At 38.9% G+C, this 23,613-nt stretch overlaps 1 protein-coding gene across 3 annotated transcripts in view; it reads left to right on the plus strand.

The window, feature by feature from the left end:
• Positions 1–23,613, plus strand: part of dph6 (diphthamine biosynthesis 6) — a 136,083-nt gene that overhangs the window by 44,224 nt on the left and 68,246 nt on the right. For all 3 annotated transcript variants that reach the window (XM_088354270.1, XM_088354268.1, XM_088354269.1), the window contains exons 4-8: positions 5,288–5,361; positions 6,933–7,051; positions 17,602–17,663; positions 17,895–17,989; positions 18,991–19,084. In XM_088354270.1, the coding sequence (XP_088210396.1) occupies positions 5,288–5,361; positions 6,933–7,051; positions 17,602–17,663; positions 17,895–17,989; positions 18,991–19,084 (444 nt within the window). The remainder of the gene's footprint in view (positions 1–5,287; positions 5,362–6,932; positions 7,052–17,601; positions 17,664–17,894; positions 17,990–18,990; positions 19,085–23,613) is intronic.

Raw genomic sequence — 23,613 nt, forward strand, 5'->3', positions numbered from 1 at the left:
GATACAGCTGGTCAGGATACTCTCTATGGTGCCCCTGTAGAATGTAATGAGGGAGGGTGGGGGCAGGTGGGCTCTCCTCATCCTCCGCAGGAAGTACAGGCGCTGTTATGGAAGTATATTGCCGGGTGCAATGATAAAGCTGAATACAATCACAAAACGTTGGCTGCAACAGGAATTTAACCCAGGTCGCAGCTGTGAAAGCGCCAAATCCTAACATCTGGCCCACCAGTGCTATAGGCGACGTACAAAAATAAGTTTATCTTAATATCACACTATTTTTAGTCACTACCAGAGACAAACTTGCATGTACGACTTATACAGTGCCATGCATAGTTTTCACTCGCAAAGGTTTCAGATCATCAAAACAATTTTAATGTGCAGAAATCTGGGGCAATAATTACAAAAGTTCACTACAGACCCTTTTTTTCCTCCAAAAACGTGCAATTAGAACCATACACAGGGTAGGATATCAAGATCATACTCATATTTTATCCCTGCAGTCCAAATTATTAAAATGAGATGATTTAGTACAATTTTTCACTGCACAACTGCTATTTAAGGGCAACAAAAACATAGAGGCAGAAAACCTCCAAACATGATTCACTCGGAAATAGGGAAATTATAATTTAAGGAGCTGTAGTAAATTCATAATCCCTAAGGTGAGAACAACCAGGAAAAGTATGTGTGTGTCTGTGTGTGGAGTCAAACTTTGGAACAATTTACAAGACAAGATCAAACAATGTCCAACTATTCACTTGTTCAACTTTAAATACAAAAAAAACATTACTGGCAAAATACAGCGTTGAAAATGGGGTATGAGTGATAGGAGAGTGGGAATAGTGCATCTACAACTATGGTTAACTTTGTTGTTATTGTTGCTATTGTTATATCATAACTGTTATTATTAATATTATTACTATTGTTGTTATTATCATTGGTGTATTTAATAGGGAAGATAAGGGAGTAGGAAAAATAAGCATCTGCTTCTTACTACCCCTTTTCGAACATATTATGTAACAATATTTTGTTGTTGAGTTATTGTTTTTGTTCCGTTTTTATTTTAAGGTTCGAAATAACATTTTAATTCATTCATTCATTTATTCAATGTCATACAGAGATAACCCATGAAAATACAAAATACAGTTTTGAAATGTTGATTCCATTTATTAAGGCAACATCCTTTGCTGTCTGGTAATCCTGGAAGGGGGATACCACATGTGCGGTCCCTTCTCATGGCTTCTTCATTTTCCTCATGTTTTTTGAGTTTTTCCTTGCCCTCATGTTGGTTTGAGATCAGGGGATGGTGTAATAATAGTCTGAAAAAATAGTCTGTGTAATAACCTGTGAAGCCCTTTGAGACTCTTTGTGATTAAGGGCTATACAAATAAAAATGACTTGACTTGACACAAAAAAGGTGTAAACCTATCTGGTCCAGTGTGAAAAAGTACCCCCCCTGAACCTCATTGAGAGTTGGGCCAAGTTTGGCAGCGATAGCAGAAAGAAAATATTTACAATAATTGGTAATTCATGTTTCACAACGCTGTGGAGGGTTTTCTAGCATTAACTGCCCGTCTAAGGTCACACCACAGCATCACAATTTGACTTGGCCACTCCAGAACCTTTATTGCCTTTGTTCTTTGAGCTATTAAGAGGTGGACTGCATGATCCAAGAGCGCTTGAGTTTGGAGGTACCAACCGATGGCCGGAGGTTCTCCTTCAGGATCTTCTGGTACACACCAGAATTCATGATTCTGTCAACCATAGCGGGTTGTCCTGGTCCTGATACAGCAAAGAGCGCTTTGTCACAAAAATAGCTACACGCGTATTGTTCAGATCCACAAATACATTGTGATTTACTCGAAATTCAAATATCGAGTCTTGAAAATGCACCCAGAAGATTAAGAATTGCACATGTAGATTGCAGATATATTTGAAGATCTTCAAAAAAACATGATTCACAGGGTACTTCTTCTTCTAAGCAGGGTTGGGTAGGGTTACTTTAACTTGATTACTTTCAATGACTTTTGGATGACTCCAATACCAAATATGCTAATAAAAGACAAAAGAAACTAAATATGAATAAAATGATGACTCACAACATGTGGTAAGCTTTCTCTCCTGGCTTTGATCTCCGGCAAAACTAACAAATGCGACAGAAACAAAATGAAAATAAACATCATTTTTGCCGTTCCATGTATTCCGTTACTCCCCAAGCCTGCACAAAATGTAGTCATTTTATTCCTATTTAGTTTCTTTTGTCTTTTATTAGCATATTTGGTATTGGAGTCATCCGAAAGTCATTGAAAGTAATCACGTTAAAGTAACCCTACCCAACCCTGCTTTTAAGAATACTGGAGAATTCTCCAAAATAAACCCCATCTGTTCCTTCAGTCAACCCAACGTTTTTCTTTCGATCATGTTCTTTTCGTCCTTCCTCGTCCTAATCCTTGCTTCCTAATTGGCCTCTTTAGTAAGTGACAGTCACATTTAGGCAAAGGGTTATCACTGCATTAGACGAGTGCGGCGGGCCCCGAGGCTTACCTCGAATTACACGACCGCCCCTGCAGCCCCTTTAACCGCCACGCCGGGCCCCGAAACACTATCAGTCCCACGTAATTACTGTCACCGGCCTGTAGAATTGACATTAATGTTCTCCACCGTGGCGCGACGCTAAAACGAAGCGAATCCCCACGCCCGGAGATGTTTAAACCTGGGGTCTCACGGTTATATCCGTGTTTATCTACCGGGTTTTATTTTGCGGCAACCGGCGCTGGCTTTTTATCTGATTAGCATTTAGCCTACTCGGAGTCACACGCCTGTTTGTGTGCAGAGCGGCGTCCAGCCCCAGGCAGGGCATGGATTTCATTTAGGAAAGTATCAAAGGTTTACACGCCGCTCGCTTTAATCAGCATGTTTATCAGGCAGAGAAAAATTGCAGGAAGCAAGCAGGGGCGGGTAGGAGGCAGGGAAAGGGGGGTGGACCGCCAGGGTTATCTTAAGGACCAGTAGCCAGGGAAATTGATAATGTCTACAAGGTAATTTACTGGAGACCGCTCCATCCTCCCCGCCACTGGCCTGGCATTCTAATTACAACCCGTGTAATGTTCTAATGAATCTGCAGGTGTTTCAGAGGGGGGAGGACCCAAGCAGGTAGGGGGGTTATGTGTAACCGCGCGCAACGCTGCGCCTTGCTTATGTTGCCGGGATTGTTTGCGAGGCGTCAGAGTGTTTCTGCGCTTTAAATTAGAAGGCCGAGCGGTTATATTGGTAGAAATATGCTTTGGAACAATAAAATGGGGATTTATATGTATAGGAAGGAGGGAATGGAAAAACAAATGGATAGTTGAAGGTATTGTGGTTCATGTCTATGAATTTCTAGTTGAACGTCTTCCTCTAGCTCATTGGTTCTCAATTGGTTTGACTTCAGGACCATTTCGCCCATATAACAAGCTGTGTAGAGGAGAAACAACCAAGTTGTGCTACTACTTCTATAGAAACCATAATGTATTCTGATGATCAACATCAGAGCTTAGAATCTTATTATGCCTGAGCTCTCTGGGGCCTCATGCTCAATATGAAGAGGTAGAGAGGAGACACAACCAAGTTTACCGTACTTTTATATAAAATCTCAATATATTCTAATGCGGAACATAAATGCTTAGAATCTTTACTTTTTATTGCTGACCACTCCGGGACCTCTCGCTCATTACGACCAGGTAAAGAGGAGGCACAACCAAGTTATTCTACTACTTCAGTAGAAAATCAAAATTTGTTCCATTGAGGACCATAAAATCTTGGAATATGCAATGTTTTAAACCTCTCCGGTGTCTCGTGCACATTACGGAGCGGTGTAGAGGAGAAACAACCAAGTTGTTCTACTACTTCTTTATAAACCATAATATATTCTGATGAGCAACATCAAAGCTTAGAATCCTATTATGCCTGAGCTCTCTGGTGCCTCATGCTCAATATGAAGAGGTAGAGAGGAGACACGACCAAGTTTACCGTACTTTTATATAAAATCTCAATATATTCTAATGCGAAACATAAATGCTTAGAATCTTTACTTTTTATTGCTGACCTCTCCGGGACCTCTCGCTCATTACGACCAGGTAAAGAGGAGACACGACCAAATTGTGCGACTGCTTCTATAATAAATCAAAATATATTCTAATGTGGAACATAAATTCTTAGAATATTTACTTTTTATTGCTGACCTCTCCTGGACCTCTCGCTTATTACGAAGAGTTAAAGAGGAGGCACCACCAAGTTCTTCTACTTCAATAGAAAATCAAAATTTGTTCCAACGAGGACCATAAAATCTTAGAATATGGTTTTCTTTAACAGCATGCAATGTTTTAAAGCTCTCCGGTGTCTCGTGCACATTACGGACCGGTGTAGATGATAAACAATCAAGTTGTGCTACTACTTCTTTAGAAACAATAATGTATTCTGATGAGCAACATCAAAGCTTAGAATTGTATTATGCCTGAGCTCTCTGGTGCCTCATGCTCAATATGAAGAGGTAGAGAGGAGACACGACCAAGTTGTGCTATTACTTCTATAATAAATCAGAATATATTCCAATGAAGAACACTAATGTTCAGATAAGTAGTGTCGGGTGTTCGAATATTATAGTGCGGCATCAAGTGATTCGTCTTGGGTCTTTTTTCTCTCAGGTGCCTCACCTACATTACGAAGAGTGAGAGAGGAGACATGACCACATTTATGAGGAACGTAAACTCTAAGGATGTTTTTAGCAAGTTGTGTTGGCTGACTTAATATTATAGTGTGGCATCAAGTGACTTATACTATTATTTTTGCTTGTTTTTATCCCAGAAGGTCGATATCTGCGACGTGATATTTAACCGTTACCAGTAAATAACTAGTAACTATTGTGCAATCCATACTATTTTGTAATACATGCATTGCTTTAGATTGAAACCACTGCTCCATAAAGATTCCCCCTAACCCAGATTTGAACTCCAATCAGCGAGTCGAAAGTTTCCCTCTCCGAGATGCGGCAACTTCAATGTGTCATCCACACGCGGCTAAACAAATAAATGCCATCACCGGGGACGATACCGCAACCACTTTGATACAAGCAGAATGTAAACATCCTGACAGTCAATGGAAAGCCTCGCCGTCACCGTTTGCAGCTTGAGCAAACACTATTTAACCCCCGCGGGGCGCAAACGTCATTGCCTCACATATTGTATAGAAAAGGGAGGGGGGGGGGGGTGGTGTTGTTGCCTTGTATTTTGAGGTTTCTTCATTCTCTCCGCAGGAAAAGGAGGGTGTCGACGCCGTGTCTGCAGGGGCCATTCTCTCCGATTACCAGAGGGTCCGCATCGAAAATGTGTACGTTTAAAAACAATGAAGTTTGCATAAAGGGTTATTTTTAGGAGTGACGTTTTGTCACGATAAGTGTAACGGCTCAATTTTTTTCATCGATTATCAAGCAAACTAATCAGCTACATTTTTTTAATGATAAGATTCTTCTAATCCTTTTTCCTCAAAACAAAACATAAGTAAATACTTCTCCTTTTCGGTTTGTTTTTATTGTATTTGCTGTTTTTATGTAATCCATTTCTTCTATATTCATCTTAATATTATTTTTTTTATTTTCTTATTAAAAAATCATTGACCCTTTTCTGGTCTAATTCAATGTGATAATTATAGTCAGAACAGTAACTCGACTATCATAATCTTTTTCTACAATATTACTTGCAAATGTAGTGTATATATTTTAGAATGTATCTCTGTACCTTTTTGAAAAAAAAAATACTCATTAATAATTCATTTCATTTCATTTTCATTTCATTTCAATACGGTATTTTTCAAACCAGTAATTCAAATAGAATGAATTTGTGTTTTCTACAATATATGTATTTCGATTATTATTTCAAACAATTTTAATTATGTTTTATTTTATATTATAAGACATTTGTGTGTATAATTTAATGTGTTTATTTATGTATTTCTTTTTTACCTCTTATTAATCACACCAGTAACTCAACTTTTCTATTATTTTTTTACTATTATTATTAACCCCATATTACCCAAAGTGACTCAATTCTTAAGAATTTGTTTTTCATACAATATAGATGTTTTTTTCATGGATTTTCATGTTTTTAATGAACTTTTTATGGAATCAAATAAAACAACATTTGTTTTCAATGTATTTTGGTGTAGTCTAACCAGTAACTCAACTGTCATGAATTTGTGTTTTTTTACTATATATATATATATATATATATATATATATATATATATACACACTATTTAAACATATAATTATTTATTTTTAGTTTATTTTTTATTTATGGATTATTTGGGGGCCTAATTAATTTTTTTTTCTTTTTATTATTTTAGGGCCCAGCATGATTCAAATCAGTACCTCAAACCATAATGAATTTTTCTTTTCTAAATGTAAATGTAAAAAAAAAATATTTTTGATTAGGAATGCAAACTAAAGGCCAAGTAGGATATGCAAAAAACGTTTTTGCGTGGGGGGATTGAAGCATAGACAATAAATTAAAAAAATAGCCACAGAATGCAGCTGAACCCTGCATCGGATAGTCTCAGAGCATTGTCATTTTTTTCTCCAATGTTTCATTCTCTAGCCAGCCACTCATGTTAGCCACTTGGCTGCAGAATATGGCTCTCCTCTAGTCGCTATATAGATACGGTTTGCACTTGCAATATTTTATTTGGCTTTTTTGTAGCTTTTCCACTAGATAAGGGGTGTCTAATGTACGGCGTGCAGATTATTTGAAAGTTGAAAGCATTTTTTGTTTTTACTTATTTGTTTATTTATTGCGTGGGGGAAAAAAAGGCAACTTTTGCTGTTAAGTTTTCCCACTGAGCTCATAATGCGAGTTTGCAATCTTCCCGCCCCCCCATCTCAATCTCACCTGTCCCCCCCTCAGGTGTTTGCGTCTCGGTTTGCAGCCTCTGGCCTACCTGTGGAGGAGAGACCAGGACGAGCTTCTCTCTGAGATGATATCATCTGGCGTCCACGCCATCCTCATCAAAGTTGCCGCCATGGGTGAGACAGACACCATCACGCCAAAAACTGCAACATTTTAGGAAAATATACCCTGCTGCCACACTAAAATACTCAATCGGCTGACACTATTTGTTAAAAGATTACAATCATTTAAGTCTCATGATTTTGATCGCACTTGTGTGATAAGTCAATGCCAAATTAACTAATATTGACTGCTGCGCAAGTTGAGAGAGACAGCTAACAAGTGTCTTAATTGCGGCACTATGCGTTACTTTTCTTAGACATTTCCCCGCCGATTCAACAAAGATCGCGATCTTACTCCATAGGGACAGTGGGAATCTCGTACATCCAATAGTGTGCATCACTGATTAGACGATGAGGCATTTGGCTACCTTAAGAGTGTCATAAAACGTTTGGGGTGCTTGAAATCCTTAAAAATGTTTGACTTTTAATGTTGTGTTTTCGAAGTTTGAAAAGTGCTTGGATTTTTGTCAGGTGCTTCTAAATACTGGAAATTGTTGCCCTGTTTCACAACAGGTCAGCTTAAATATGACGCTGTCGCTGCTCTTTGGTGGTTTCACTTTGCCATTGAATATCTATTTGCCCTCGTGACTAACTGCAGCTGATTTTATGTTGTTTGGCATTGTCCTATGCATCATCACTTCCCCCTACGGATGGCGTCCAAGGGGGCAGGTGCATGGTACACCCAAACAGGGCACAATGAAATGTGCATTAGTGCAAGGAGTATGTATCAATTATAGGTCATGAACAAATTAAGATAGGGTTTCCCAATGGTCAATTGAAAATGTAAGGTTCATATTACCGTAATTTTTACCCAACACCTATATGGGAAGAGATTTGTCCATAAAATATTTACACACATATTGTTTATCCATCCATCCATCCATTATCTGCAGCGCTTATCCTCAGTAGGGTTGCGGGGGTGCTGGAGCCCATCCCAGTTATCCTCGGGCAGTGGGCAGGGGACACTCTGAACTGGTTGCCAGTTGCAGGGCTCACAGACAACTCACTCGCCCATTCATACTGGCCAATCAACCTGACATGCATGTTTTTAGAATGTGGGAGGAAACAGGAGTGCCCGCAAGAAACCCACGCAAGCACGGGAAGAACATAGGACACGGGAAGGTTCAATCTCATGACCTCAGAACCTTGCCGCACACGCGCTAACCACTGTTCTGCCGTGCTGCACATATTGTTTATATGCACAGGTATATTTGAGATATAATCAGGATCTAAAAATTATACGTCCTGATAAATGCACACACAATATTAAAAATCACTTATTTTGATGTTTTGATGGTACTGAAGCTGTTAAAAATTAGGATTTGAAAGTCCTTAATTAGTGCTTTAACTTGGCCATGAAAAAGGTCTACGAACCCTGGTCATAGATAAGAGCACCGTTTACACACGCTTCATTGAATTTCTTGACTTTGACATTCAGAGCACTTGGCAGAATCAGGATGCTTTGTCTTAATTAAACAGTCAGATTCCCTAGTCAGCGGCGTGTTGTTCGGACTTTAGAGTATTCATTGGTCACTTTACTATCTTTTCACATAGAATAGCCAAATATCATGTGGTTGATAACCAAATGTGGCAGTTCCTTCTACCACTACTTTTCTCCAGTAACATGGAATTAAGCCGCCATCAGCGCAGTTTTCAAACTGACGCCAAATTCACTTAGGGGATTATCCGCCATTCGGACAGCTGTCTTTTCACAAGCGGGATTTGTCATCCGAAAGATACTTTTTTTTATCTTTTCACTTTTAATTTGCACGGCAAAGCCAGGGAATATTAATCTTTATTGACTCGGCAGGAACGTACGTGCCAGGAAGCTTTTAGCTGTCATTTTGTTTCGGCTCGGTTTAAACTTTGACCCTTGCATTTTTTTTCCTGAACAAAAAATCAGCAGGTAAATCCTTTTAAATAACCGTTTTGTTGTCACACAATCTCCCTTTAAAAAAAAACGAGTGCCCGGACCTGCTAGGACCCGAAACTGCAGTTCGCCCGAAGGCCGCCATTCAATCGTCTCCTTTGTAATTAGCAGCGCCGCGGGATGAGTCAGGGGAGATCCGATAAGATCTCACCTTTTTTCTTTTTTTTTTCCTTTTTTTTTTACTGTGTAGCCCAAACACGCAAATGTCAAAATAGTGGGAGGCTTAAAAAAAACACCCGAGGTGACGTGTGGTTCTAACTATAATCTGTGCAAAAATGTGGAGGATTTGCTTTCAAGGCGACGTTTGGTTGACGCTCAAGTTGCACGGTGACTCACGGAATGTCGAGCTTCTCAAAGTTCTTTTTTCACCTTTTTTTATTGTGAATATTTTTCATAAAAATCCTTTGTGTTACATACTGACCCCTAGTGGTTACAGAGTATGTTATTTATTGAAATAGAACAGGATCGATTTAAATAATAGTCAAGTCATGTTTATTTGTATAGCCCTTAATCACAGACATTCTCAAAGAGCTGCACAGACCACAGATTATTGGAAATAACAGACTATTATGACACTATCCCCTTATCTTCTCTGTTCCTTTATCTTCTTGCTCATACCCTCACTATGTGTAAAACTGGAGTGTCATGCCCAATTTCGTTGTCACAATATGTTAGCCCATTTGTAACAATGACAATAAAGGTATATTCTATTCTATTCTATTCTATTCTATACATGAGAGAAAGGAAAAACTTAAAAACTTCAAGTCATGTTTATTTCCGATGCCCTTAATTCCAAGGAGTCTCAAAGGGCTGCACAGACCAAAGATTATTGCAAACCACAGACTATTATGACACTATCCCCTGATCTAAAACCTTCATGAAGGCAAGGAAAAACTCAAAAATGCGGTGCACCATCTGCTACAAGCCACGTGAACTCCTCTTTCCACGATGCTTTTAATGTACGTTTACGTTTTGTAGCGTCATAGATTTTGTTTGCTTCTTTTGAATCTTTCTTCTGGGGATGACATTTTTTCTTGAATCCTAACCACAAATCCATTTTTCTTGTGTTCTATGTGCGTCTACTTTGGAAAATGACATGCAAATGCACGACCCGATAACGCTCGGTAAAGTCCGGAAGCAGTTATTCGATGCGGGCTTCTGATTGGCTGCCGAGTATGCAAATTCAGAAATTTCCAAACCGAACTAAGATTTCGAAATTGTAATAAAGCGAACGTTTGATTTGAAAAAAAAATCTTTTGCTTTTTTTTTTTTCTCTCGAAAAAGTTGTCGAGACGTTTTGTAAGTCGTACGCCCGACATAAAAGATGCACGCCACGGGTGTCCGGGCAGACGTTATTTCAGACACTGATAATTCTACTCTATGAGACTCAGACTGGTAGGTTCAATGAAACCCGGCAGAATCTTCCTACGATATACAAAAAACACTGGGTCTAGCCATTTTAAGTCTCCATAGTTTGTATTCATCTTTGTGATTCGTAGCATAGTTTTCAGTTACACGGCACATTATAGCGAAATTGTTTTATCAATTTCTCCCATTATCTGCACCGCTTATGCTCAGTAGGGTCGCGGGGGTGCTGGAGCCCATCCCAGCCATCTTCGGGCAGTGAGCAGAGGACACCTTGAACTGCACACAGACAGACAAATCACTTGCTCATTCCCACCTCGGGACAATTTGGACCGGCCAATTAACCTGACATGCATGTTTTTGGAATGTGGGAGGAAACCGGAGTGCCTGGAGGAAACCCACGCAAGCAAGGGGAGAACATGCAAACTCCACACAGGAGGTTCGATTTCATGACCTCAGAACTGTGCCGCTAACCACTGCGCCGCCGTGCTGCCCAAATTTATTTATTTTTATTATTTATTTATTTATTTATTGGTTCTCTATCCGGGCCCCGGTGTTGCGGAATGCTCTTCCCCCTGAGATTCGATCTGCAACCTCAGTGGATATGTTTAAATCTAAGCTTAAAACACACTTCTATTCTATAGCATATGAATCACTTATATTTTATGTTGACAATATCTGTGTATTATTTGCCCTCATTAGGTTGTAGATAGGGGATGGCGTCATAATAGTCTGTAGTTTGCAATAGTCTTTGATCTGTGCAGCCTTTTGAGACTCTTAAGTAACGGGTTCAATGTAGCCTAATGTGATTAAGGGATATACAAATAAACATGACTTGACGTGAATAGTAAACAATATCCCTTTAATGTACCAATAAGGTATCTTCCAGAGAGTTCACATTGAGAAAAGTAAAAAAAAGTGAACATCAAACACACCAGAAAAGTTCAACTTTAAAAAAAATAAATTCTGAGTATCACCCATATCAGTCAGTCATTCAAGTCAGTCACTTTGGCGCCCCCGGGCTCTAAAACAGACAGGCGGAGGGCGCGTTTACCACAAATCGGAGAAAAGTTAAGATGAAAATGAGCGCCGGCCCGTTTTTATCCCGGAAAGAAAAAGCAGACCAGGCACGCGTGCCGTTTATCGACCGGGAAAAGGTGGGCGATCACCTGCGATTACTTCTCGGGTGGCAGCAGAATAGCAATACACGCCCCCCTTCCTCCTTATCTCCTCGTATTGTTCTCCGCTTCGATACGTTTTCCCTCGGGCGAGCGTCTCGACAACCGGCGCTAAGCCGTAGATTTGCGATCGGGCCATTATTCTGCTTTCTGGCTTCCCTATCTCGCTATCAGTCACTTATCCGAGTTCTTCGATTCCCCAGACTACTTTTACAAAGCCTCTGGAGAGAGTAAAATGGTCGACCAGGATGGGGAGGGGTTGAGGGCGGGGGGATAAAACTAAAAAAAGTCAAGTCAAGTCATGTTTATTTGTATAGCTCTTAATCACTAAGAGTCTCAAAGGGCTGCACAGTCCACAGATTATTGCAAACCAAAGACTATTATGACACCATCCCCTGATCTAAAACCTACATGAGGGCAAGAAAAACCTCAAGTCAAGTCGTGTTTATTTTTGACACCCTTAATCACAAGGAGACTCAAAGGGCTGCACAGACCATAGATTATTGCAAACTACAGTCTATTATGACACCATCCCCTGATCTAAAACCTACATGAGGGCAAGGAAATACTCAACAATCTCAAGTCATGTTAAGTCATGTTTATTTGTGACGCCCTTAATCACAAAGAGTCTCAAAGGGCTGCACAGACCAAAGATTATTGCAAACCACAGACTATTATTACACTATCCCCTGATCTAAAACCTTCATGAGGGCAAGGAAAAACTCAAAAACCTCAAGTCAAGTCATGTTTATTTGTGATGCCCTTAATCACAAAGAGTCTCAAAGGGCTGCACAGACCACAGATTATTGCAAACCACAGACTATTATGACATCATCCCCCGATCTAAAACCTACATAAGGGCAAATGATACACAGATATTGTCAACATAAAATATAGGTTATTCATATGCTATAGAATTGAAGTGTGTTTTAAGTTTAGATTTAAACATTTCCACTGAGGTTGCGGATCGAATCTCAGGGGGAAGAGCGTTCTCGAACCTGCAGATATCTTCTTGGTTCTTGGGATCATTAGTAGACCAGCGTTTCCATGCATGATTTGGTATACTACCAACAGAACCTTAAAATCACATCATCATGTGATTTCTACGCCACGCGGAGTAAAATGGATATCGAGCATCCGTGAGAGAATTGAAGTTTAATAAAACAATGTCACGCAAGTGGAGGAAGCTAAAAAACGAATCGCAGGTTCGATTCCCGGCTCCTCCGTGTTATATGTCGAAGTGTCCTTGGGCAAGACACTGAATCCCTAATGCCCCAAATAAGTAGGTAGGCGCCTTGCATGGCTGCTATTGGTGTGTGAGTGTGTGTGAATGGGTAAGTGTGAAGCACATTGTAAAGCGCTATAGGAGGTCTTCATTGACTTGAAAATCACTATATAAATGCAGACCATTTTCCATTTTACCATTTATCCACATGTTCTACTTTGTAATCAATACTTCATAAACCACAAACAAACTCCGTTTTGCTCCCGCTGTAATTAAAATATACACAGTTGTATGATTGTTGTTTGTTGTTAGGCAGCCGCAGCAGTGGGCACCCTGCGTATGTGTTAAATACAGAAAAAGTCCCAGCCAGCGAGACTGCGCCTTTTAAGCGGTGCACCCTATGCTCGTGAAAGTATGGTAAACAATGTACTTACACTATATATGGATGGATACAACAGTTCCATATACTATTTACGGATGGGTTCAATTGTGGCATTCATTTCTAAGTGTGTTTGCCCACCGTGAAGAGTTTGTGATCACGTGAAGTTACGTCTTTAGCCGAGTTCCCTCCCGTGCTCGGAACGAAAAGCCTGGAGATGTCAGATAGCGTCTTAGCCCGACTGAGCCCGCCGCGCTAGCGCTATCGCAGATATCCGCCGGCTCCTTTTTCGCCATCTGCTGACAGCTCGGCTTTAATCCGCCTCCACGCGCTAAATTAGATTTGTGACGTGCGGCACTTTAGCCCGCTAAATAGACAGAATAAGCGCACCCCCCCTCGCTCGGTTATAAAAACACTTGAAAAACAATAGCCGTTTGCTATCGCCGCATCGTTTTAGAGAAATTTCGAGGGCTGGGATGAGACCACTGATGCGGAGATTAGGGTTATATAGAAAATTTGTCGAGCTCTTTATCGGGAATTTAGCGTCTGAATGGAATTAAGGAACAGGGAAATTGAAACCTTGTCAGTTCAAATAAAGAAGAGGAAAGCTGACAATGAGCTGGGCTAAATCCAGAGTATCATTCTGATACGTATGGATACTGATTTTTTTCTGACAGGGAATTTAGGACAGGAGATAAGGCACACTTCTTTCAGTAAGAATTTGTTTTTGTTTTTTTTTGGTCATATTTTTTCAAATATTTCTATTATATTTATATGTTTTATTTTTTATATTATATGGGTTTTTCAGGGGCGATACCAAATATTAGTATTATGAGGACCAATATTTGCTGTAAAAGCCTAAACATTGCGTAATATTTTTTATAATGCAAAAAGAAATTGATATTTTTTTCTATTGATTCAGATAAAACTTTAATAGCTCTCTAAAAACATTTTACAGTAAATAAGTTAGTATAGAACTTACAAGAGTAATATTTCACTTAAACCATAACTAACTGCAGGAAATTGATGGATAATTATTATCCCTGTAGGGAAATTTACATTTCCATCAGTATCCTTTTGTTAAAAAAAGAAATGAGAGATATAGAATACAAAAATAGCCCATATAACATGTCGAATAAATCAAATTAGGCTGAGCAGCCACTTGTATAAAAGTCATACAAACCGAAATACCTCCCGAAAACTTTTCACAATGAATAAATCAAAATGTCAAATTAACCAACATGACTTATTTTAACTAATAAGAGTTAAAAGTATCAAAATATATTCTAATGAAGAACATTAATGCTTAAAATCTATCACAGTTCATCACATTTACTGCGCAGCATCATTTCCAAACAGAAGATCAGCTTCAGCGACAGACTGCTGCCACAGTCTTGTTCTTCCTCATGCCATGAGGCTCTTTAACTCCACCCGGGGGAGTAAAAGCCCACATTAAACCTCACCCCCACATTTGCATACTACCCTATTTTTATTACACTGTGTATTTTCCGTAGCACTATTTGAATACTCTATATCAACACGTTATATTGGGTATTTTCTATTCTATATCTTCTATTTTATTTTATTCTTCAACACAAGGATACTGCTGAAAGTGTGAATTTCCCTACGGGGATGAATAAAGTATCTATCCATCTATCGATCTATCTATCTGATAATTGAATATTCTATTGTCGTGTCAAGTGATTAATTTACGGATGTTTTTTTTTTCAATAGGGCCAATAAATTTGACATCATATTGAGTCAATATTGGTCCAATGATGATCATGCATCCCTTACAATAATAGTTTGGCAATTTAGTTTCGATCAATTTGTACGTAGTTTTGCAAGAATGACTTAAAATAAAATGTGTTGTTAACTGAATGAAGGTTCCTTCCTCACTGATAAGTCTCGAACCTCAATAAATGTGTTGACATTTCTGCTATTTCCGTCCCGTTTTTGGCACTCGCTCACTTTATTTCTCAAGCGAAAACGCCTCCCCGCGGGTGGCCGATGATTCGAGAGCCGAAAAGTTAACAAAACCGTCGCAAATTGCGAGGCAGGTGCCGTTTAGAGCCAATTACGAAGATTTTGTTAAAAGACGTGACTAATTATAAAAGGAATGAATATTAACGTTTTCTCCCCTTTACCTTTGTGAAGATGAGAGGATGTGAAGATTAGGAATTCTCATTCTAATTAAGAGCGCGACTCACGAGGGACGGGAATAAGGGTGTGCTCCTTCTACCGCCCCCCTCCTGATTCCCGAACCGCCCTACTGGGGAATGAGATGAACCCGGAATTCCGCCTCGAGTTTCCTGACACTTTAACCTTTGAGCTTGTCAGACCACCAGGGAAAAGAACTTCTCACATTCCGATTAACTCTGCTCCTTTAATTAGACCCCCCTTCTGTTTTATGGCCTTCTCGGAGATCATTAGCCATGCGGGAAGAAGCTCTCGGGATGAGTCGCTCACTTGTTAAAGTTCGTGTCAATCAATTAAGCTTCAAAACTGAGGGATTGACCTGAGAGATGAAAAACGGATTGTGTAATTACAACCTTAGCGAATAGGGGATTGTCTATCTACTTTATTCATCTATATTAGACCCGCAGGATATGGCATCATTTTTGTTCTTATTGGAGGGAGGCTTCGGGGGGGTTATCGGAAAGTGAAATTACTGTAAAGCGGGGGATAGTAGTTCTGAACCCTGGTACTACTGATAGGAAACCAAATGATAATAACAAAATTATATGTAGTAGGTACTACTTTACAGACGAGATTGCTCGTAAGTTAAAATTTGTTTGTAAGTTGCCTCAGTGCTATATTTTGTATGTTTGAGGTTTATATAAGTATGTTTGAGGCTTGTATAAGTAACCTGTATTGTTTTGTACTGAAAAATAAACATTTCATAAAATAATATGCTCTATAAAGATAAATAAAGTAGAGTTTAACTGACTTTGGAAGATGAGCTTCAAGAGGTTAGGTGACTTCCTCCTCCGTGGTAGAAAGTGGACGGAAAAAAAGCGATCTGACCATATTCTCAACCGCACCAAGCTTTCTTATTCCATTTTCATTTAAAAAGAAACGGCTTGCCTCTTCTTTACACCAACCATATTGAATGGGTGCACGAGCTATTAAACAATAAAAATGTCGAAGTTCTTAGCTCGCCGGAGATGCAGTATGCAGTCGTATGTTTACACACGAACTTAGGAGAGGAAGCTCGATTTCTTCTTCGGGGTGGATGCTGGGTGACCTCTCACAGCGCCACCACACGCCGGTAGCGGCAGAAAGAAGCACTAAAGTAATGTCCTGTACTCGGAAAAAGGTGCACACGATACAAAATCTAATTTACAGCAATGTTCGGATATTTTTCAACATCCCGAAACAAATGTTCGTATCTACCGTTTTTAGTAAGTCGAATGGTCGTAAATAGGGGAGCGTCTGTGTACATATATGAAATGAAATGAAATGATGTGCATTTATATAGCGCTTTTCAAGTCAATGACTTCCCAAAGCGCTTTACAATGTGCTTCACATTTCCCAATAGCGGCCTTGTGTTGCAGCCATGTAAGGCGCTAACCTGCTTATTGGGGGTATTAGGGGTTCAGTGTCTTACCCAAGGACACTTCGACATGTAACACGGACAAGCCGGGATTCGAACTGGGATCCCTTGATCCCAAGACTACCTCCTGAGCTACTGCCGCCCAATATATATATATATATATTTATATATATATATATATATATATATATATATTCATCCATTAAATTATTCATTATCTGCACCGCTTCTCCTCAGTAGGGTCTTGGGGGTGCTGGAGCCCATCCGAGCTATCTTTGGGCAGTGGGCGGGGGACATCCTGAACTGGTTGCCAGCCAATCGCAGGGCACACAGGGACAGACAACTCATTCGCTCATTCACTCCCAGTGACAATTCGGACCGGCCGATTAACCTGACGTGCATGTTTTTGGAACGTGGGAGGAAACCGGAGTGCCCGGAGGAAACCCACGCAATCACAGGGAGAACATGCAAACTCCACACAGGGATTCGATCTCATGACCTCAGAACTGTGCCGCACACGCGCTAACCACTGCGCCGCCGTGCTAGAGAGAGAGAGAGAGAGAGAGAGAAAGAGAGAGAGAGAGCTATATAATGTAATCAACATCTTATCTAAACTAATATATATATCCCGATTTGCGTAGCATCAATCTAAGCTTTGGTACCCACATCCAGTAAATACAGTACAAAAAAGTACTCGTTTTTGAGCACACTGAATAATTTGTTGATGTATACTGGGTAAAATGCTGTAAAGGTGTTAAAAAAAACACCTTCACATCTTATTCTACACTGTAAAAGGACAATGTAGCCCGGCAGTCTACTGAATTAATTTTTTATTGGAAAAAAAGATTAATAAATGTAAGGTATTTATTTTTTAAAAGGAGTCAAATACATATAATTGTTTCTAATGTTGTTATCTTGTTTCCCCAATTTAGGATTGGATCCCGACAAGCACCTTGGGAAATCTTTGGCTGAAATAGCGCCTTACCTGAAACAGGTCGCCAAACCTTTTGGATGTTCTTACTGCTTAATATTATCAAATATATACCGCTCATGTCAATTTTGAGGATATTTCATTATCCCACATGAGTGAAATGACATATTTGAGGGATTAATGTTGCATCTATATTAAATATTTTCAAATTACTTTTTTTACTTTTTATATCATGTGAAATTATTTTTGAATGATTGTTTATTTGATCTTGTTTATCCATTTTGGTTCTTGTAGCTCTCCCAGAAGTACGGCGTCCATATTTGCGGGGAAGGAGGCGAATACGAAACTTTTACTCTCGATTGTCCCCTTTTCAAAAAGAAGATCGTCATGTGAGTATTTTTGTTCACTAGGATTTTAAATATCTCATCTAAATCTAAACTTGTATATCAATGCCGATTGGCTCTTTGGCACTCTCTAATGGATCCCTTGCGCCTTTTCAACAAATGACTGCCCTAACAACCTCGCCCAAGTAGAATGCCCAGCAACGCCAGGCCATTATGCTAGTATAGTACTCGTTTGAGTTCAAAGGCAAAATAATAAGTTGTTTACGTTCGTGTTTTTAAAACACTGATCTGTATAACTTTGTCTAGTGCTGCAGGAATTTGTCCAGAATAAGAAAAATAAAATTATCAGAATTTTAAAAATATTGATAAATCATAATTTCAGTAATCTCTTGCTGTATTGTGTATCATGGTGCATTGTCCTGCATTCTGATGGCTAAACAGTTGCCACGCCCCTTTTCTGCTTGTCTGCCTGCGTTCTGATTTGTACACATACGAAACACCTACATTTGTATGCACAAATCTTTTTCACTTTGATGTTTCTTTAAAAGCCATCATGTAAACAAAACACTGCCCCTAAAAAAGGCAGAGGAAGACGCCAACAAAGTAGAGCTTCTTGACCCGCTAAACTTGCTCTGGAGCCAGATGCGGGTCTTTGGGGATCCCTAGTGGCTCCCTGGTGCTTTTTCAAAAATGTTTGATGTATAAGAATATGTGGTTCCTCTCGGACAGAACCGGAAGGTAATTGCAGTTTTCCATAACGTTAACATGTCCTTAATCCATACAGCCGTGCGATAAAATGTCAAGATTATTTTTAAAATAATAATTTAACAGTCGAGAAGTTATTTATAAAGTACAATACCTTTATTTGTTGAACAAATATTTGAACTTGTAAATGGGGTTTGTACTTGAGTATATAATAAATGAATGACTAAAGGTTTTGACTATCGCAGGACGTTTTTATAAACTAACATCCTCGAAAAACGAGGGATTATTGTACTGCAAAATCCTTTTGAGTCTGCTTATGTATTTTTCCACATATGTGGCAGCGACGCATCCGAAACGGTGATCCACTCGGCAGACGCATTCGCTCCGGTCGGATACCTGCGCTTTACCGCCATGCACACTGAAAACAAAACCAGCGTAAGTATCATTCAAGAGCGATAACGGCCTAAAATCATGTCACGGTTATCGGCCCATTGGAATATGTTTTTATTTTCTATAGAGACAGTAGCTCAGGGCAGCACGGCGGCACAGTGGTTAGCGCTCGTGCGGCACAGTTCTGAGGTCATGAGATCGAACCTCCTGTGTGGAGTTTGCATGTTCTCCCCGTGCACTCTGGTTTCCTCCCACATTCCCAAAAATTGTCTTAATTGTCCCTAAGTGTGAATGAGCGAGCAAATTGTCTGTCCCTGTGTGCCCTGTGACTGGCAACCGGTTAAGGTCGTCCTCTGCCCAAGGATGGCTGGGATAGGCTCCAGCACCCCCGCGACCCTACTGAGGATAAGCAGTGCAGATAATGGATGGATGGATGGATGGATGAATGGATATTGTAGCTCAACATGTGTGACCTTCAGTATTCGAGCACTTGTATCATGTTTACAAATGATATATTTTCACGAGTGCTCATAAAAATATCTTCAAAGCAAGTATTAATAATAATAATAATAATAATGTCCTTGTATTGTCATTCTGTGTAACAATGTACACAGAACGAAATGTCGATTGCACCTGACCCGTTGTAGCGAGCCGATGCAGCCGCAGCCAACAGAGGGCGCCGCCGACCACTTTTTAAGTCTTAGGAATGACTCGGCCGGGGCGCGAACCACCGACCCATCGATTGATGAAGTCAAGATCTAATCTCACCAACACCAATTTTTGGAGACATTTTTTACCAAAGTTGTATGAACAAAAAAAAAAGACCCAAGTAAAAGTAATTATATTTTGTTTTTTGTTTTTGATTTTTAAATATAACAAGCAGTTAAATTAGCCCCAGTCTCCAGAAGCAGCATTTTATCTCTTATAGGTAGAATAAAACTAATGGTGAATAGCCAACATTTTTCAGTTCTTACCTCTTTTGTGTTGAGTGAGGATCAGCTAATACACATTTTTCAGGACCAATACCGATTGTTAGTATTTAGAGGAGGCCGATAACTTGTTATTTGGAGCCGATATTAATTTGGTGTAAAGAAAAGCTTGGCATAAGTACTTTTTAATAATGCAAAAAGGAACAAACAATATTTGTTATAAGGTCAAATAAAACTTTAATAGTTCTATGAAACTTTTTACAGTAAATGCATTCTCATTTTAACACAACAAACTTGACTTATACTTTACTTCAACCAAAAAAACGAACAATGCAGTGAATAAAATTGTATGTACCTTGTGTAAAGGTACATACAAAATTAAATAGCTCCATGAAAGTTTTTGCAATAAATAAAAATGTCAACACAATCAATATGATTTACAGTAACTAAAAACAAAATGTGCATTGACATTTCTATGGAGCTCGTGAATTGAAAAGAGTATGCACTCCTGTTTTGGAGCCAGATTTACGAGCTAATGTTATGGTAAAAGCTCATCACTCGGTTTTCCACTGTTGTGTGCTTTTATGCTACCTCAATTACAAACACACACGCTTGATTTAACAACTAATGTTATGAGAAGAGCTAATATCAGTCCTCACCTGAATGTGCTTAACTATATGCTAATATGCTATCTCTAAATCACACACACACTTTTCTAACTACAGACTTTTTAAAATCTGATTTCTATCTGCAATGTTGATTCACAGGCATGTCTGGACCCAGGAGTTATTAGAGCTGCCGCTGTTTATGCCATTCTAACGTTATTCTTCCTGCTTTAGTTGCTCCGCCCCTAAGTGCCTATCCAATCAGAAGGCACTGGGCTGGTTGTTATGGAGGCGAGAGAGGGAGAGGCTCAGCTGCATCTGAGCCTTAACCCGGTTTTAAATGTATTTAATCAGCCTGTCAAATGAATGAAAATGCTGATACCCTTATCTACAAAATCTACAAATATTCATGCAGATATGCGGCCCGGCCAATAATCGTTCCACCTGTAGTGTTGAGTGCTAGGAAGAGTAAATACAGGAACAAAAAAAGCCTTTGGTTGTGTGAAAGAAGAAGAAGAAGAGGAACACGGAACCTAAGGCTAGCGTTGAGATCGGCTTCCACGTTTTTTTTTTTTTTTAACCCTCCTCCAGCCGCACATGGCCTACTTTGACGTCTGCAATATTCACTGCTGCCCCAAACTAGGCCCACTTTAATAAACATGTCCGCTCACATTAGGCCGCTTTGCATTCAGGTAGGAGGCGGGCCTTGCAGACATTGGCTTTTGTGTCCAAGCGCAAAGAGCTTGCGGGATCGGGACTTCTTTATTTAAAAGAGCATTCATTGATTCGGTTGAGACAAGCCATGAAGTATAAGGGTTTCCTATCATTATTTCTCATAATATGTTGTCCAAAATCATTTGGAAACCGGTTATCACACTTAGAGAATTACTATGATAAAAATAACAATTAAGTTTGAAATTGTACATCAGAAAATATTCTGTTTTTTGCACTCTGACATAGGAATTATCAAAAATTTGAGAATGTATTTAGTCCAGGGGTCTCCAATCTTTTTGAACCTGTGAGCTACTTTTTCTGATTAATTAGCACAAAGGGCTGCCATTCTCATATGTATTTCTAAAATAACAACTTATCATCATATTACTATGTTGTTACTGAGTTATTACATTAATTAACATATGATATCTATGGGTTACATTTCTTCAGATTAAAGATATTTTTCAAAAAAAAATAAAAATATATATATATATAATAATGAAAATAAAATAGGAAGAAAAAAAATATATATATATATACAGTATATATAAAGTTATTCTGGGTTTCTTTTGGGTGGTTATAATTGATATATTTCTTTCTTATTTCTTTCTTTTATTAATTGTTTATTGTTCTTTTTTAATGTTCCTAAAAAAATTAGTAATTTTATTAATTTAGTAATTAATTTTAATTATAGTATTTAGAATTATGTTTTCACATTTTTACTTGTGTATATATATATATATATGTATATATACACCGTAATATAAATTTGCTGGATTCCAATGTCATTTTAAATACAAAATCGACAGGTGAGCTGTATCAATTGAAATTCATGTAATATCCTTATGTTTTTAAATTAGAAGAATTAAAAATTACGGTGAGGAGAGTTTTTATATTATTAATCATATTTTACTAGTATGTATATTTATCTCATCTCATCTCATTAGCTACACCGCTTATCTTCAGTAGGGTCGCGGGGGTGCTGGAGCCCGTCCCAGCAATCATCGGGCAGGGGACACCCTGAACTGGTTGCCAGCCAATCGCAGGGTGTATATATGTATATATATGTATGTATATATATGTATATATGTATATATATATATATATATATATATATATATATATATATATATATATATATACATTCCTGTTTACAAATCAACAAACAATGTGTTAGCTAGCGCTCCCGTTCTATTGACACATTTTCAATAACGGGATTCTGTTCATGCTAGTTTTTTTCATGCTCAAAGCACGAAAATCCTGACACATTCCACCTGTCTCACTCTTACCTTTACTGATCAGGCGCCCCTGGCGGCCATTAGAAGAAATGCATAGATTAGCTGCATGATTGCATAAGCCGCAGGGTTGAAAGTTTGGGAATACAGTAAATGGTAAACGGTCTGCATTTCTATAGCGATTTTCAAGTCAATGAAGACCTCCCAAAGTGCTTTACAATGTGCTTCACACTTAACCATTCACACACACACTCACACACCGATAGGGCGTCGGCCTCCAAACGTTTTGAGGATAATCAAGATGCTAAATGAAATGGTCAGCATTTCTGTAGCGCTTTACAAGTCAATGAAGACCTCCCCAAGCGCTTTACAATGTGCTTCACACTTACCCATTCACACACACAGTCACACACCAATAGGGAGTCAAGGCGCCTACCTGCTTATTGGGGGCATTAGGGATTCAGTGTCTTGCCCAAGGACACTTCGACATACAACACGGAGGAGCCGGGAATCGAACCTGCGACCTCTTGATCCCAAGATGAGCGCTCTACCTCCTGAGCTTCCTCTCTATTTTTGTTGTTTTTCTTCATCTTTTGGTCATTCTTCCTCTTTTTTTCTGTTGTTTTTCCTCATCTCTTGGTCATTCTTCTTCTTTGTGTTGTCTTTTTTGTTTTTTCTTTTGGTCATTCTTCTCCAGTTTGTTCTTCTTGCTCTTTTTCATTTTACCAGCATCTTATAGTCCGAATTTTACAGTGATATATATATATATATATATATATATATATATATATATATATATATATATATATATATATATATATTCATAGGCAGGGTTGGGTACTTTAACTGGATTACTTTCAATGACTTTTGGATTACTCCAATACCAAATATGATAATAAAAGACAAACTAAATTTGAATAAAATGACTCCATTTTGTGCAGGCTTGGGGAGTAACGGAATACATGGAACGGCAAAAATGATGTTGGCAAGCTGTTTGGATTGATTTTCATTTTGTTTCCGCGGCATTTTATGTTAGTTTTGCCGGCAATCAAAGAGGTCAAAGCCAGGAGAGAAAGCTTACCACGTGTTGT

This window comes from Urocampus carinirostris, chromosome 15 (assembly GCF_059441175.1).
Source record: "Urocampus carinirostris isolate Australia breed hairy pipefish chromosome 15, RoL_Ucar_1.0, whole genome shotgun sequence".
Taxonomy (NCBI): domain Eukaryota; kingdom Metazoa; phylum Chordata; class Actinopteri; order Syngnathiformes; family Syngnathidae; genus Urocampus; species Urocampus carinirostris.